Below are 16263 nucleotides of genomic sequence, written 5' to 3' on the forward strand. Positions count from 1 at the left end.
CACTCTTGATTGACCTCAACAATACTTCATAATTACTGCATTCAGGCTGGCTGATCACAGGGGATGTTCCTTCGTTCAAATGCTCGGCAAAGCACAAATAATGCACAGAACAAGTCTTCACCATTAACTCAGGAGGCTAAAAGGAAATCAACTTACACTTGGTTGCACCAACAAAGTTTAATTTAATCTAAGATTAGCCCTAATCAAAATTTAGCAAAACTAGGTCCAAAATGAAGAAAATCCAGACTACCCAAATTAAAATAGATAAATTAATAAAAACAAGTTTGAGTGTTGTTGGACCTAATTAGCATAAAAGAGAGGGGAAAACCATTAACTTTGCCCTGTTCTGTAAACATTATGTTGTTTACTAGCTTGCCAAAAAGTAAACAATGTCGTACTTTTTGCTAGCTAGCTTAAAATTAAAAAAAGAAAAACGTTAGATTTTATGTTAGCAGGCTAAAAAAGTTAACAAAAATTTTGCATTGTTTTCTAGTTGAAAGGTCACCAAAACATCCCATTGTTTTCTAGCTAGCTAAAAAGTTGGTTAGCCTAGTTAGCAATCATGATGGCTCAGCAAAGACTTGTGTTTTTTTTAAATCCACCACAAATAGGTGTTTTAAAAGTTAAACCCCCTCAAGTATAAGTTTGAAGTTAATACTGGGTCACATTTTAAATTGTTTAAAACATAAAATTTTAACAGAATTTAGAATTTAGTTTAGAATAAAAACTAAACTGAGGTTTAGTTTTTTAGACAGATTTAAAATGAATCATACTTAATTCTAAGGTAGTTTAAAGGTTTGGTGCAACAGAAATGAAAGTCAGAGCATGATTTTTTGGGGGGTTAAAAATGAATCCTTGTTGGTGGAACCCAGCCTTCATGTATTAACTTTCTGTTTCCATTCTATTTTAGGACAGTATGAACTTCTGAGGCTGGAAACTCTAACAGAACTAGGTTCATTTACAGAGAATATATCTTGTTATATTTCTGTAAATGACCTTATTGTTGTGTGGCAGTGCAGATGAAAGGCGGCCTAATTTGTAAAGTCTCCCCACTGACTTATTGTGCGCTGACTTAGTAATGAAGGGCTCCAAATCTGAGATATGAGCGCTGCTGGCCGCACGACATCACTGCATTCAGAAGCAGAGTTAAATGCAAAAGACACACAACTGACATGAAAAGTACCACGTGACCTGGACAGCAGCAGCAATGTTAGTTTTGTGAAAACTGATTGTTTAAAAAAAAAAAAAAGGTTTAAATGCATCAATATCACAACAATGTCAATGACCAAAAAAAAAAAACCAACTTATACAAATACAAATAGTGACACAGCCTGCGAATACCATGACCGATCACACTTAATAAGCCAGTGATTTTTTCCTATTTGGCTTAAAGAGGTGTTGGAGGTAATGGGGCGAGGTGTGTGGGAGCGGGAGTGATGAAATGTTTCCTGTCCTGCACGCCCCTCAGCTGTTGGCTCACACATCATCTTGGATCCAAAATGGGCCGCAGTTTCCAGTTGAACTGGAGCCATGCAAGCAGCCCCAGCCACCCTTTTGCCGTGTGTGTGTGTGTATGTGTGTGTAAGTACGTTTATTTTTGTGTGTATGTGTGTGTGTGTGTGTGTGTGTGTGTGTGTGTGTGTGTGTGTGTGTGTGTGTGTGTCTTTGTGTGCATGCACTTTCAATGCCACCCGAGATTGAAGACATGATTAATGACTCTTCATGGTGAGGAGCCTCTCAGTCAGAGCCCTGGTCCAGAACTCGTACAAGGCAGGTTTGTGTGTGTGTGTGTGTGTGTGTGTGTGTGTGTGTGTGTGTGTGTGTGTGTGTGTGTGTTACGGACAGAATGATAGAGGTCATGGTTCGTTTATATATGTGGGTACATACAGGAATATTTATATATGCTAATACATGTGAAAACACACACATACTTCTGTCTCAGTCCAGGAAGTAATCAGGATCATCTGACAGCGAGCTTTTTCTCTACACACACACACACACACACACACACATTTTTCACACATCTGTACGGCTTACATTTCTTATACACACAGTGAAATTGAAAGTATATTTTACATAATTAGATATTTGTCGAAAAGGCTTTTAATTACTATACAGTGTTAAAACTAATTACATTGATTCAGTGTGTACCCCAGAAAAAAAGATGTTACTGGCGAAAAGAACAAATTAATCATAAGGATAATAAGGATTTACACTTAAAGATATGATGTCAAGTATAAGCTGCTCATAAGGGAAATCTAAACATGAAATTGGATGTTTTGATGAACTGTATGTATAATAAATAAATCTTACCCATATTTGGATTTCGAGTATAGGATGCTCTCCCTGAAATCAAGACGCGGTGACGTTTTTTTTTTTTTTTTGGAGATGTGTAATTGAGTACAAGTCTCATACAACGATTTGTTTTTCCTCTTTATTCTCACACAACCTCTCTGTACTCCACTCTCTCCCCGTCTCCTCTTTTGTTTCTCTCAGTCACTCTGTGTCTTCCTCTCTTTGTCTTTGTGAACAAACTGTGTAAACAACTTAATTTGAGCAGCAGCACAAAAACAGCAGAAAATTGAGAGCAAAACGCTTTATAGCCACAATTTTGTCTTTTGTGATAACAGGGCATGGTGTTTTCAATAGGCCGTCTTTTTCTATTCAAATTCCTTTCAAATTAAAAAAAAGAGAGAGAGAGAGAAGAAAAAGACACCAAATGAAGAACTTCATCGCCTGTTGACAAAGAGTGTTGGAAGAGTGGATGAATTTTCTGGTGGAAAGGCTCCATGCTGTGTTTTATCAGGCTTTTAGCCACCAGTCTTGTTGGCTGATTGTTGCTTTTGGTTTGGTTAGAATTGAATTAAATGAGCCAGATAATGGCTGCTTTACAGACTCATCTCACCCCACCAAAAGATAAGATAAGATAAGATAAGATAAAATAAGTTCTGATGTTATCCTGTTGACACATAAACGCATTTTTGAACATCATTCAAAACTGCATCTGCATTAGTTCCCACTACGGTAGGTGTCTAGAGGCACACACACACACACACACACACACACACACACACACACACAGAGTCACAAGGTGAAGTTTTACCTAATGCCTCAGCATGGCCGAGAATAATTTAAACTTCGATACAGTGATCCAAGACTTAAAACAAATAGGCCGGGGGCATGAAGTGGTCCAAGTAGGGAGGGGTCCAATGGCACCTCCCTACTTCAGAACCCTTATGTGCAGCGCCTTTGCTCGAACCACTCCCATCTATGAATCTGGCTTTTATTTTTATCTCAAATACTCACCTGTGAAGCCAAAAATCTGTCCTCAGACAGACAGATTCATGAACACCTGGCAAAGTACTCAAAACTGCTTCTGTGATAGTTTCCGCTACAGTCGGTGTCTCCAGGCCCACATTTTGTCAATGTGACACACACACACACTCACACACACACACAGACTCACAAGGTGAAATTCCACCCAATATCTTAGAGTGGATGGGAGTGATTGAAACTGGGGTACACTAATCCACAACTTCAGATGGATGTGGGCAAGAGGCATAAAGGGTGACTACCTTTGCTCGGACCACTCCCATCTTCAAATTTGCCCTTTATTTTGATCTCAACTACACACCTGTAAAGGTTTGTGTCTTCATCTTGCACATATAAGCATATGTGACATATAAGCACCTCAGTAAGTAAGAACTATTTTGATTAGCAATCATTTTAATTTCAATTAATAATTCAATTAATTTAATTTATAATTTTGCGATAAACTGCAAGTGATAGAGGTTTGGACAAGACAGGACATTTGAAGATGCATTACAGGTGCATAACATGCATTATTCACTATTTTCTGTTTATAGTCCAAAGTATTAATCGATTACTCAAGGAAAATAATTAGGCAGATTAATGCATTTGATTTTATTGCTGCAGCCTTGGTGAGAATGCAGTATACATCACACAGAGCGATATACATGCTGAAATATACAAAAAGCTGGACACTGTCCAAGCTCTGGCGTATAGTTTTGTCTGTAGTGTGTCAAATGTCAGTATATTTTGTAGCTTATATTGTGAACATGCCCTGCTTGAGCCTTCTCCTAGTTAGCTGCAGTAGGAGTCATCTGGACAGGAAGCCTCCCACAGTGTGATGGCCCTAAACAGCATCTATACAAGCGCTCACACACCGCCTCTCTGCTTATTTGTCTGATAAATGAGGGCAGCGGCTGGATGGAATCTCTGCAGCTAATTGTCTCTGGGTATCTGACCAATGTACAACCATGGCGAATACAGAGAAATAATATGCACGAGCCGCGTCCTTTGTGATCGGCACGTTCACAGAGCCGTTATCTCTGCGGCTCTTCTTTCTCCGGGCAGATTTGAAGCATGACGCAACAACACACAAAATACCCGAGGCAATTTCAAGCCATGAATGCACTAATGTACCTGCCGCTGAAACATCTCTGACCCACTGCTGGCTTTTTATACAAAGCAGTCTGGTGGTTTGACAGTATATTTTTTTGCTTTCAAGTTTTTCTGTAATTGGGGACCGACAGAGTTACTGAACAAATATTTGACAAGCACTTTTAGGAAAACAGTGGGAGAGACCGGGGATGGTAGTTACACTTTTTATTTGAGCATCAGTAACTCAGTGGTTGTTGATGGTAGATCTCTCAAACTTTGACACCAGGTATCCATATTTGTCTACTGAAAATGAAACCCACTTGGACGTCTGCGACACAATCACAGATTAAGTGACTTAATGTCTAATACAAAGAGTTCTGTTGTTACAACCTATCCCACTACTGGGGTGAGTTGTAACATAACTGGGGACTGATGTAACAATGTGAGGTAATTTACCGATTTAATTAAGATCCGTACTATCCAATGTGTTATTTTATTAGGAATTAAATTAATTTATTTAAGAACATTATTAAAGAATAGCAATAAACTGAACAATTTAAAGTTGCAAAAAAAAACCCTCCTATACCCTAAGTAGCCATTACATAGCTAACTTTTTTAGCATGTAGGCTTGAAGGTAGCATGACTGCAAAGCATCAAAATAAACTGGATTAATTATCATTTTAGGTTATATAAAACAAACCATTGTATATACAATGTTGCTCACAGAGACATGCTATTTCGTACAGACATGTACGATTTTGATAACATGGTTGTGTGTTACAACTTACTCTTTACGTTTACAGTCTTAATATGTATAAAACCTAATCAGCATAAATTTATTGTGTCAGATTATGGTGATTGTGACAGGTCAAGAAGGCTAGATGCTTATTTTCCGTCTATAAGAAACGCTCTTGAAACACTAATCCTGTGTGATTATACACTGGATTAAAAAAACTGTTTTTTAAAATAGCTGCGTCTGTATTTAAAGCCATGTCTGTATATTGCCGCCTTCTTTTCTTTGATATCTGGACTCTGTTCTGTCAGAGGTTGATCAGGTTGAATGGGAAACCATCTTGTTTGATGCTCGCTAATCCACTGATGTCATTAGCTTCCTATTAACTGGGTGTGATTTCTAGTTACAGTGGATTTACATTGTGTCATTCTCCATATTTTTCTCTCCGAGCTCTTATTTGCAGAGAAAAGGCCATTATCTGTACCAAACTTCACCTCTGTAATTTCGAAAATGAATTCTCCACCCTCCCTGTCGTCTTCCAATTACTTTTCTCATTCTGCCTGGATTTCATGGTCATTTCACGGTCGCACGCATGTCTCTTTTCTCCTTCGTCTAACCACCCTTTTTTCGTCTGTCAGGGAAACGCAGCTACTGCCTCACGCGGGTGTTTGCACAGTTTTGCACATGTGTGTCTTTCTGTGTGTTTGTATATGAATATGCATGCGTCCGTGTGCCTGACTGGCCGCATACCATGAAGTCACGATACGCGACCAGTTGGCATGACAATAGACCATTATAGTTCTGATAAATGAGATAATCCCCCCTCGGTGTGATGATCAGCGGAGGTTGGACTGCTGTCACCGGAGTAATTAACAAGAAAAAGTTTGACGGGTGTGTATGTGGGTGCGTCAGCGACCTTGAAGAAAACACCTGCGTGGGTGGAAGGTGATTGATATGCGTTCCGGATCTCGTGATTGACCCCCTTGGCTTTCTCCACTTTATCCATCTATCTCTCATTCTGTGTCCTCTCTCCTCCTACTCAAGTAGCATTACACCTACAAACTACTACTCAAGTCCTTCTAGTGTCTCCATCTCTCAGACACACACACACACACACACACACCTGTGTGTAACCCCAGCCTGACTGAACTTTTAAAGGACTTGTTCAGCATTTTGGAAAATTCACTTATTCACTTTCTTACATGAGAAGATCAATAACACTCTCATATTCGTGCGCCAAACATAGGATGACCATATTTTTAAACCCCCAAACCTGGACCCTCGAGTGTACCACACATTCATACGCACTTTACACATGTATGCACTTATGCAAGCACAATAGGTGTTTTCATCAGGATGGGCAACACTTATTTCAGTGCTTAGCACACCTACTGACAAGCCCAGTTTCATAACAAAGTGACGGTGCATCTGAAATTAGTCGAGTTGCACTAGTGGTTACAGTGCAGGCTGGCAAGAGCAATCTAAAATATTGTAGGTGTTACAGGTCCAAATGTGGTCCCTGATCAAGACAGATTATGCTGGAACACAATTGGAATAACAGTGTGTCATTTCTTTTCAGCAACACTTAGTCACAATGGCAACAATGATAAATGTGCAGCCTCTGAGAAGTGCTGAACCTGAGCACGCTGGTGTTAAACACGACCACTTGTTTACCTTCATTAAATCAGCTGAAAACAACACCAGGCTGTTACAGTATAACCATGCAGACCTCCTTCTGGTCACCGTAGTTAAATACAGAGCTGCAGCCAGTAAGCAACTAGCCTAGCTTAGCATAAAGACTGGAGGCAGCAAATAAATAAGCAGATAAAAAAGTCCTGGCGTCACCTCCAAGCTATAGGAGCTGTACCACTAGCTTCTGTAGCTCAGTGCATTTCTTACACCTGTCTTTCTACAAAAAAGTGTTCCTGGGGTTTGCTAACTTTATTTTAAAGTAAATGAGCATCTATTACAGCACTTGCAGACATGATTAGTTATTAGCATGTCCTGATGGCAAGGTTTTCTTAGTTAGTTTAGCATGGTTTAAATTGTTAGCATACAAAAAAACTACAGCTGCTTCACAAGCACGGCAGTGCAGGTTCATAAGTTATCATGACTTGATTTCCATGACATTTTATTTTTCCAAGATGTCTTTACCATTTGTCCCCTTTTGCTCTCCGAGTACGCTCAATTGTTTTGGGAATGTATCATCCTTATGGTGCAACACTCGGCATTCTGTTATTGTAAATGTCAATGTGATTTGAAATGTTTGCCTAACAGCTGCGCACTGTGGCATCATGGATTCTTGTTGTTACACAGAGGCTGTGTGTCAACCAGCACTATAGATGGAGACATCACACCAGTGAACTAGTCTGATGGTTAAAGTGTGAAAAGAAAAAGTTACAGCCCTGACCTTCTCCTTAAACCATAAATTGCTGTTTTTTATATTTTAGGTAATATAAGAATTAAATAAACAGTATACAGCTTGATAATTTGTGAACTTTATAGGTGCTGTTAGGTGTATTATGTTACTTCGGAAAGAGCCAAGCTGGGTGTTTCCTCTTCCTGTCTTTATGCTAAGCTAGACTACTATCTCTGTGTTTAACACACAGACAAAAAGTGGTATCAAACTTGTCATCTAAATATTTTAAAATAATATTTTAACTGTTCCTTTAACATAATTATAGCCCTATCATATGCATTCAACAGACATACAGTGCACGCACACACACACACACACACACACACACACACACACACAAACACACAGCTGTGCACACTCACAAAGCCTTGTTTGCCCATCGTTTGCATAATGCCACTCATAATGTCCCCACATTTCCCGAGCCAGTATCCCTCTCTGTTTCCTCACCCTCCATTCAAGGTACCAACACATTAAGGTTGAACTCCTAATAGCCTGTGTGATGGATGCTGGAGCATAATGAGCTCTTTATGAGACTTAATACCTACTGTTAATCAATGGACATAGCAGGGCACTTTTCAATACTACCTTCTAAGCATTTTAAAATGAGCCCTCATTGAATAGATTGACTCGCATTCTGTGAGCCCTTCTCTCTCTTTTTCTCCCTCCTCATTCTCCCTCCGTCCCAGCATGCAATTAGTTACATCACATATTCTGAATCAAATGATGCCTGTTCTTTAGAAAGGGCCCTTACCCCGCTCTGATATCAATACATGCTGTCCAGGCTGAGAAGTATTTTGATGAAAATTCAACGCTACGCTGTAATGCAGTGGGTGGACCAGACTTTCCTCAGCCTGAAGCAATAGAAACATGGATGACCTATTTATTACCATAAATATCCCATACAGGCAGCTGCTAGAAGCGTTCCTGTCAATTACTGCTGGTTGTTGTATTGTTGTACTTTGATCTTTAGCTGCTAATGTAATGCGTTGCTCAAGGCTGCTGCACTAGTATCATGCTGTATTAGCATCATAATCATGTATAATCTGCATCCACAAGTCTAAGATTTGAATAGATTAAAGTGCGCGGGTTGTGATGCAATAGAGATGGACAGATCAGGCGTAAACGCAGAGTGATGCCTTGATGTGCATGTTTAGTCATGGTACAAGTCGCCACAAGCTGTGTCATGGAACACGTACCTCCATACTGTAAATGTGCATGTGACTGTGTTTGTTTCTGTGGCTGGCTGTGTTTGATTATTGCTTACAGCCTCTAAGGGAGTGGAATTCATTCTCACTCACATAATGAGGTCCTTTGCAAATGCTTTACAATGATCAGATAGTAGCCTAAGTAAACCCCCTACCCACCCTAAACCTGCCCTCGATACGCTTATTGTGCTAACATTAACTTAGCTCAACATTTCTGCTAATGGCAATTGGCATTTCACATAACTCCACTGTAAACTCAAAGAGTCAAGAACCTATATCAATAAGCAGAATTGCAAAAATACAAACAGTACCAAATCCTACTAAAAGAATAGTTTGACATTTTGGGAAATATGCTTATTCTTCTTTCCTGCCAACAGTGAGATTAGAAAATTGATACCACTCTCATGACTGTATGCTCACTATGTAGCCACAGTTAGCATCTGGCTGGCTTAACTGAAAATGTGCCTCGCTCTGGCCAAAAAAGTGCCTACCAGAATATTGTTTGTTCAAAGTTAAAAAGCGACACATAGAGGTTTTATGGGCCGTTCTATTTCAAATTACAACCTGTTGTTTTTGCAGTTTTTGTGTATAAATAAACACAATGTGGCTAGCAATTTCCTCCTGCTTCTTGTCTTCGTGCTAAGCTAAGCTAACATGCTACTGTTGGTAGCTTCTCCAAAATAATTTAGAAACCAGAAAAGATAACACCACTCTTCTTTCCTGCCAAAAGTGAGGTCAGAACATTGATACCACTCTAATGTGTGTACACTCACTGTGTAGCTACAGCCAGCAGCCGGTTAGCTTAGCTTAGCCTAGAGACTGAAAATGGATCATGCTCTGCCTGGCATCTCATTAGGTAAATTTGTACAAAAGTTTAAAACTGACAAATTGAGGTATTCTGTGCCAAACCATGACATATTTTTTACACTTTTTTGGCATGTTAATTAGACTTTTTCTGTCTGCTTCCTGTTTTTTGTGCTAAGCTAACATGCTGTTAATCTTTTCATCTCACTCTTGGCAAGAAAGTCAATAAACATATACCTCAAAAACTTAATTTTCATAAAATGTTATAATTATTATTAAGCACAGAGGAGATGTCTTTGCATGTTTCATCTAAAAAGGAGTTTTTGAGATGAAATACACTAATAAAATATTTTCTAGATATAACAGATAATGACGGCTACCCATTGCAGCTGAAAAACAACAGATCAGACATAATGCACAGAGGAAGTGATGTCTTGATGTTGTTCAGCTGTGGTACAAGTTGTGTTACAAGCTGTGTCAAGGCCAAGTAAGACAGGTACCTCCATACTGTATATGTGCATTTGGGTGTGTTTGTTTGTGGGTGTGTGTGTGTGTGTGTGTGTGTGTGTGTGTGTGCGTGTGTGTATCTGTGTCTGGCTGTGTTTGATTATCCCTTACAGCCTCTAAGGGAGTGGGATTCATTCTCACTCTGATAATGAGGGAGAGACTAGCAATGCCCTCAAGTCATTTCTCTTTTCTTCCATCCTTCCTGTTGCATCCGGCTCCTTTTTTTTTTTTTTTTTTTTGTCTTTCTTGCCCTTTACCTTTTCTAGATAATCTGTCTCTTTTCTCATCATTCTGTCTCATTTCTCTCTGATTTCCGCTGACTTTTTTGTCTCTTAATTCTCTTGCCCCGTCTTGTCATCATTGTTTCCCCCTCGTGTGTCTGTAGTCATGCGTCACTGACACCGGTTTAGGACGGTTGGACCATGTTTGAGTCACTGTCTGTTTTTATGTCATGGATTTAAATGCTGGGTGGCCATTTTTCATCAGCGCGGTCGATGCTTGTCTATCTCCGTGGACCTGCAGCCCTGGCAGCTCTGTTTCTCCACACAATAGCCTTACTTATCCTGCATCAATACTCCGATGTGTTGTATATTTGCCTGGTTGCTCAAATGTCCACTCGCCGCACTCCCTCTTACCTAACTTTCCCTGTAGATTCACTGGGGAGCGCAAAGCAAGAGTGAGTCACAGCAGTGCATCCATTAATTTTATACCAACCCTTTTCTGTCTTTTCCACTCTCTCCATCTCCCTCTCTCTATCTCTGTTTTCCAGGTGACTGAAGTGGAGATTGACATTACGGAGGCCCGCTAGGAGGCCCCTCCATCTCCCCCCCACCACCTTCTCCTCCTCCTCCTCCTCCTCCTCTGCTTCCATCTCTTCTCCCGTCATCCCTGCCTCCCTCCCCACCCATACCCACCCTCAGAAATGGACCTGAAGGATCGTAGGCACCGCTCCCTGACCAGGGGCCGCTGCTCCAAAGACTCCCAGTACAACACCGCCTCCCTGGATGCAGACGAGTGCCGCGTGCCTACGCAGAAGTCCTACAGCTCCAGCGAGACCCTCAAGGCATTTGACCATGAGCAGAGGCTGCATTATGGCGGCTGTGTGACTGACCTGGTCCACCACGAGGCTGACGAGTACTCCAGGCAAGGTGGGTTTATGAGGAAAAGCATCTCTTTCAAATGCTTTATCGCACTACAGATTTAGTCTTGATCCATACAGTGCTGGCCTGGAGACATTACATGTACATTATGACAGTTTTTTCTTTTCTTGCCAAGAGTGAGATTAGAATATTGATACCACCCTTATGTCAGTTGTGTGTGTAACCAAGTGTTTTTTGTCTCTAAACATAAACAGATCTTAACCACAATGATTTCACATTATAATACATTATTAGTTTGTGCAACATGCTTAATAAAAAAACAATATGTTAACATCTTGTGCGAGTTTCGCAGATCCATCCACCTAGCCATGCCCTCTCATGTCGCTGACACTAACTTTGTAGCTACAGCCAGCAGGTGATTAGCGCAATTTAGCATACAGACTGAAAATCGGCCTCACTCTGCCCAAAGTGGTGCAACCTACTAGCACCTTTAATGTTCACTATTAAACAGTTTATATCATGTTTGTTTCACTTGTACAAAAACATCATTTTTTCAGGGCGTTATGTGTGGAACCACAATGTTTTTACTCATTTGGTGCAGATTTAACAAACGTAATGTGACGTGTTGGTAAGGCTACCTGGTTTTCCCTGCTTCCTGTCCTTGCACTAAGCTAAGCTAACAGACTGTCATCGGTAAACACTTTCCGATACAGATTTTTCTGTCACAATGCCGATTCCGATACCTGAACTTTGCATATCTGTCCTGACTACCAATCCAAGACTAGTGCGTTACATATATACTATTATTTTCTAACAGCTGTATACTACTAATCCTATCTGGATGCCATGTGATTGCTATTGTTTATGTAAATACATAGGCCTACAGGCAATCAATGCCGTGGAACATGACTTAGCCATCCTGGGGAAAAAAATGCATACCAGATTATGTGGTATTAGACTGAGCAGACCTGCGTACTTGCTGAAACCAATACCAGCAGCATTGGAGGCATCTTCAGATACTGGTATCAATATCGATGACAACAACCCCGGCTGTCGGTAGTTTAATTTTTATCATACATACATGAGAGTGGTATCAATCTTTTCAACTTACTCTCTGCAAGAAACATATTTCCCCAGAAGATAATTTGCATAAAACATTATATGTTATTATTATTATTGTTGTTCAGCATAGGAGTGAGCAGGCGCTATCAAAAAATAGGAGTTTATGGGATGTAATCTGGCGCCAAGGTTACAAAATACTTCCTAGACATAACAGATAATGAAGGCTACCCATTGCAGCTGAAAAGCAAAACTAGAAACTCAAGGATGTAGCAATTTCCTGTCAGATTTGACCAATTATTTTTGCTCTCGGTGCAGCTCCAGTAAGCAACTCATTTTCCTGTCCAGCACATATGGTTGAGCCAAGCATAGCTGAACACTTTTTAAAGCCCTTCCAGCCCTGTTTTGTGATTCTTACATTACTTAAACATCTGCTATCACACATTCAACAGTCACGTTGTTGCACCTGTAAATGTTTTCCAGCTGTATGTTATTACTTTCATCCACCGTGCGTTTCGTTGCGAGGCCTCTGTGGCAAGCTGTTAATGTAATCAGATGGTGTAAATGCTGCACTTTGCAGCAGAGGACCAAAGCAGACCTTTAGCACTGGCAAGCCTGTCATAATGAACTTCTGTATCCCCCGGTGAGCAAGTTAGCCGATAGGCCGATAGGTCATCTCTAAAGGGGTGGGCCTGCTCTCATAGGCATGTCTTTAAACTCTGTGTGTGTGCGCGTTTGTGTATGTGTGTGCGCACATGTGTATATTGCAGAGGGACATGAAACAGGCAGTATTGATCCCTGGCTAGTGAAAGGAGTCAGACTCAATGGGATTGATCTTTGCTAAGCTCTGTTTTCTCTGCATGGACACAGACAGGAGAGGAAGAGAGCACTGAGCAATACAACACAACAGCGCAGGAGAGAGTTGAATAACAATAAAATCCTTTTCAAAAATAAATAAGAACATATATGTTGGAGAGTCCTCGTTGGCATTTTCTAAACAGAGCATGTTCATGATAGCAAAGGTGAATCTGCTGTCAAGGTTTCATGCCTGGCTGTGCGTGGTTTCAAGCATTAAGAGATCAATCTGACAGTAGTTTAAGAAAGAAAATGTTTAATGGCTCACACACAGGGAAAAATGTTTCTTTTCCTCTAAAGAAAAGAATGCAACAGAAGAGCGTACTTTGTTCTGCGGCTGCAAAGGTAACGATAGAAAATGGAGGATTGATTGGCGGGGATGGATGAAAGATTGGAAGTCAGTGGTGTGTGCTGTTCGGACACACTCCACTGCTGCACCGGGCTGACCTCACACCGGGCGACGGCTGGTCGATACCACAGTCCTCTCAGCCTATCAGCTCCCTCGAAAAGCCCAGAGCCACAGATGCATCGTGGGAAGTGTGGCCACAGGAGACCAACAGTGTTGCAGCACCATATGGACTGTGACACCACGGGACGAGGAGTAGTGCTGGAAGGAGGGAGAAGGAGAAGGAGTTAGAGTGAGAAAGACACAGCGAGGGAAGCAGCAGATAAATAGAGTTTTCTTCATCTTTCCAACCGAATATGTGTGTAACTGGTACATGAGAGAGTGAGGGATTGATACAATGTGTTCGTCTTTTGAACAGCTTGTGGTTCAGAGGCAAGATGGTGAGAAGAGACAGAAACTTTATTTTCTTCAGCAGCAACTATGAAAATTGGACATAGGGGAGATTGAATATAGAAAATGTCCTTGTTGTTTCATTGAAAATCTTTTATTGAAATGGTTTGAAGGGGAGGTTTGATATCTGAACTGACCTGCAATATTAGTAATTCATGTGCTGATGGGGCCACACTAGAAAATATGATTAACTTTGATTAAATTATAATGATGTTGTGCTTTTGGTCGGGCGAGCCTTCACGGCGTTTCAGCTTCTCGTGGAGAAGTTTTGAGGTCAAACGCAGCTATTCTCAGACTGCAGTTTTGCTTTAATGGTTATGTGTGCAACCAATTTACAGTCCTGCGGTGTGTTAATACATATTGACTTGCCCTTACAGCCATCATTATACTCATGTGTGAGACATGAAGGTGCGAGCCATGCACAAGTGGGGCCGGAGCACCCGGTAAGCACGTGTGCTCACACATCAAACTATCACTGAGTTTCATATTGAGCAGCTTATTGACTCACCTGCTGCAGTTGGAGAAAAGTTCATACACTCCACTGACATTTATCTTGATGATTTTCACATTTTTTGTTACTCAGGCTTCATTACCCAGCACGTGCAAACACTGCTCAGGCACAAATGCACAATTTTCGCACCTCATTTTTTTTTTTTTTTTTTGGGAGGCAGTGGGGCTGTTTGTGGCAATTCTGAAAGTTCATTTGCATTGAGTTATGCAGCGCAAATTATTAGGAGTATAGCAGATGTCCTCAGGATGTGTCCTCAGCCAAATCAAGGATCTTGAGATGTGATTCTTGGAGCTGCAGTCCAAGAAGAACACTAACACTTTTCTTCAATTATCAAAATAAGAACAGGTTGTAAGAACAGGTTTTTGATAGGTACTGTCAGTTTTTGCTTAAAGCGATAGTTTGGGTTATATAAAGTGGGGTTGTCTGAGGTACTTATCAACAGTCAGTGTGTTAACCTACAGCAGATGCTGGTTGATGCACCACCGATTAGGGGAAGTGGAGAGGAGTACCAGCATGGAAGCTAAGCAATGCAGAGCTGTGGACGGGCTCAGCAGCTTAAACAAAAGGTCCACCTCCACCTCCAAAATCAATATCAGGTTATCTTACACTATATTTAGAATATTTTCACCACTTTACTTTGCCAACAGGAGACGGCCATTATATAAACTAAATATCCCTCTTGCCAAGCCAAACAAAACTCTGTAGGTGAAATCAGTAATTTTACTTTCAGAACACAGGAGTTTCTGTAGGAGTTGTGTATCTTCAGTGAATCAGAACTATCCTTGTAAAACACAGAAGTCACACAATAACAAACAAATGAACAGATCAAGGCAGCGGTAGACCAGCAACATCGGTGTTTAGCTTAGATAGTTGTTTCCCATCAAAAAACAGTCCGTCTGATGGCAAAGTGGTGAAAATATTCTAAATATGTATGTAGATCATACACTGACTATCTATAGGTACCTCATATATCAAATAATTCAAACTATCCCTTTAAAGAAAGGCTTGCTTTTCTCACTATAATTCTAGTTATGCACAGTAGTTCTACTCCTTACTGGAGTTGTAATCTTACTACACAGATATCACTGCCTTCTAAAATAACTCACTTACTGCACATCATTATGCATGAAAAAGCTTGACTGGAATTTCAGTGTTTCCTGAAGCATAAAGCTGATTTAAAACGGAGCATCACCTCCCTTCGGAACCATATTTGGAGTGTGTTTGGAGTCTTTTTGGAAGCAGCTGCAAATTTGCGGCTCTGGACTTACCTCCCAGCCCTTTAGGAAGCTGCTTGCTGCTTTAAAAGCAGGTGAGAGGAGCTGATGTCAATGACCTTTATTTATAGGCCCCAAGTCCATATGCTGCTAATGTATTCCTACGGCGTACTCGTCCTGCTCCAGCAGTCTTGAAACTGTGGGCCAAATCGTGCCCCAAGATTGTGCTTGCATTTGCACTTCAGAAAGATAGAGTTACATCTTTCTATGTCTTCTGTGCTATATTTTCTTAATGATGCCAGATATAATATTATGTTGACTGTACATCTGCAGGAAAGATTATTCACATAACACTACAAATTATATCCTAGAGATGTGTACAGTGTAGGGCTAAAGGGATGGGTACTTATTGATAGTTAGTAGATGGCGGCTGGCACACCCCCAGTTAGGAGAAACAGAGAGGAGTACCAGCATGGGAGGTACGCAGTAAACTGCTGTGGAGAGATTTCAGCAACAAAAAAGCCATTTTAGCCACTTAAAAAAAAGGTTTAGAGTATTTTCACCCCTTTATCGTGTCTTCAAACGGCCTTTTCCCGACAGAAAACAACTGTTATGGAAGCCAAATATTGCTGTGTCATTTTACCTCGCAGACGACT

At 40.7% G+C, this 16263-nt stretch overlaps 1 protein-coding gene across 2 annotated transcripts in view; it reads left to right on the forward strand.

Moving 5' to 3' along the window:
* The window catches only part of LOC146326416 (teneurin-2-like), a 110129-nt gene that overhangs the window by 70695 nt on the left and 23171 nt on the right, over window positions 1–16263 (forward strand). For both annotated transcript variants that reach the window (XM_084718677.1, XM_084718678.1), the window contains exon 2: window positions 10842–11220. In XM_084718677.1, the coding sequence (XP_084574803.1) occupies window positions 10995–11220 (226 nt within the window). In that variant the 5' untranslated portion in view covers window positions 10842–10994. The remainder of the gene's footprint in view (window positions 1–10841; window positions 11221–16263) is intronic.

Source organism: Lutjanus erythropterus, chromosome 5, assembly GCF_056507025.1.
Source record: "Lutjanus erythropterus isolate fLutEry1 chromosome 5, fLutEry1.hap2, whole genome shotgun sequence".
Classification (NCBI taxonomy): Eukaryota; Metazoa; Chordata; class Actinopteri; order Lutjaniformes; family Lutjanidae; genus Lutjanus; species Lutjanus erythropterus.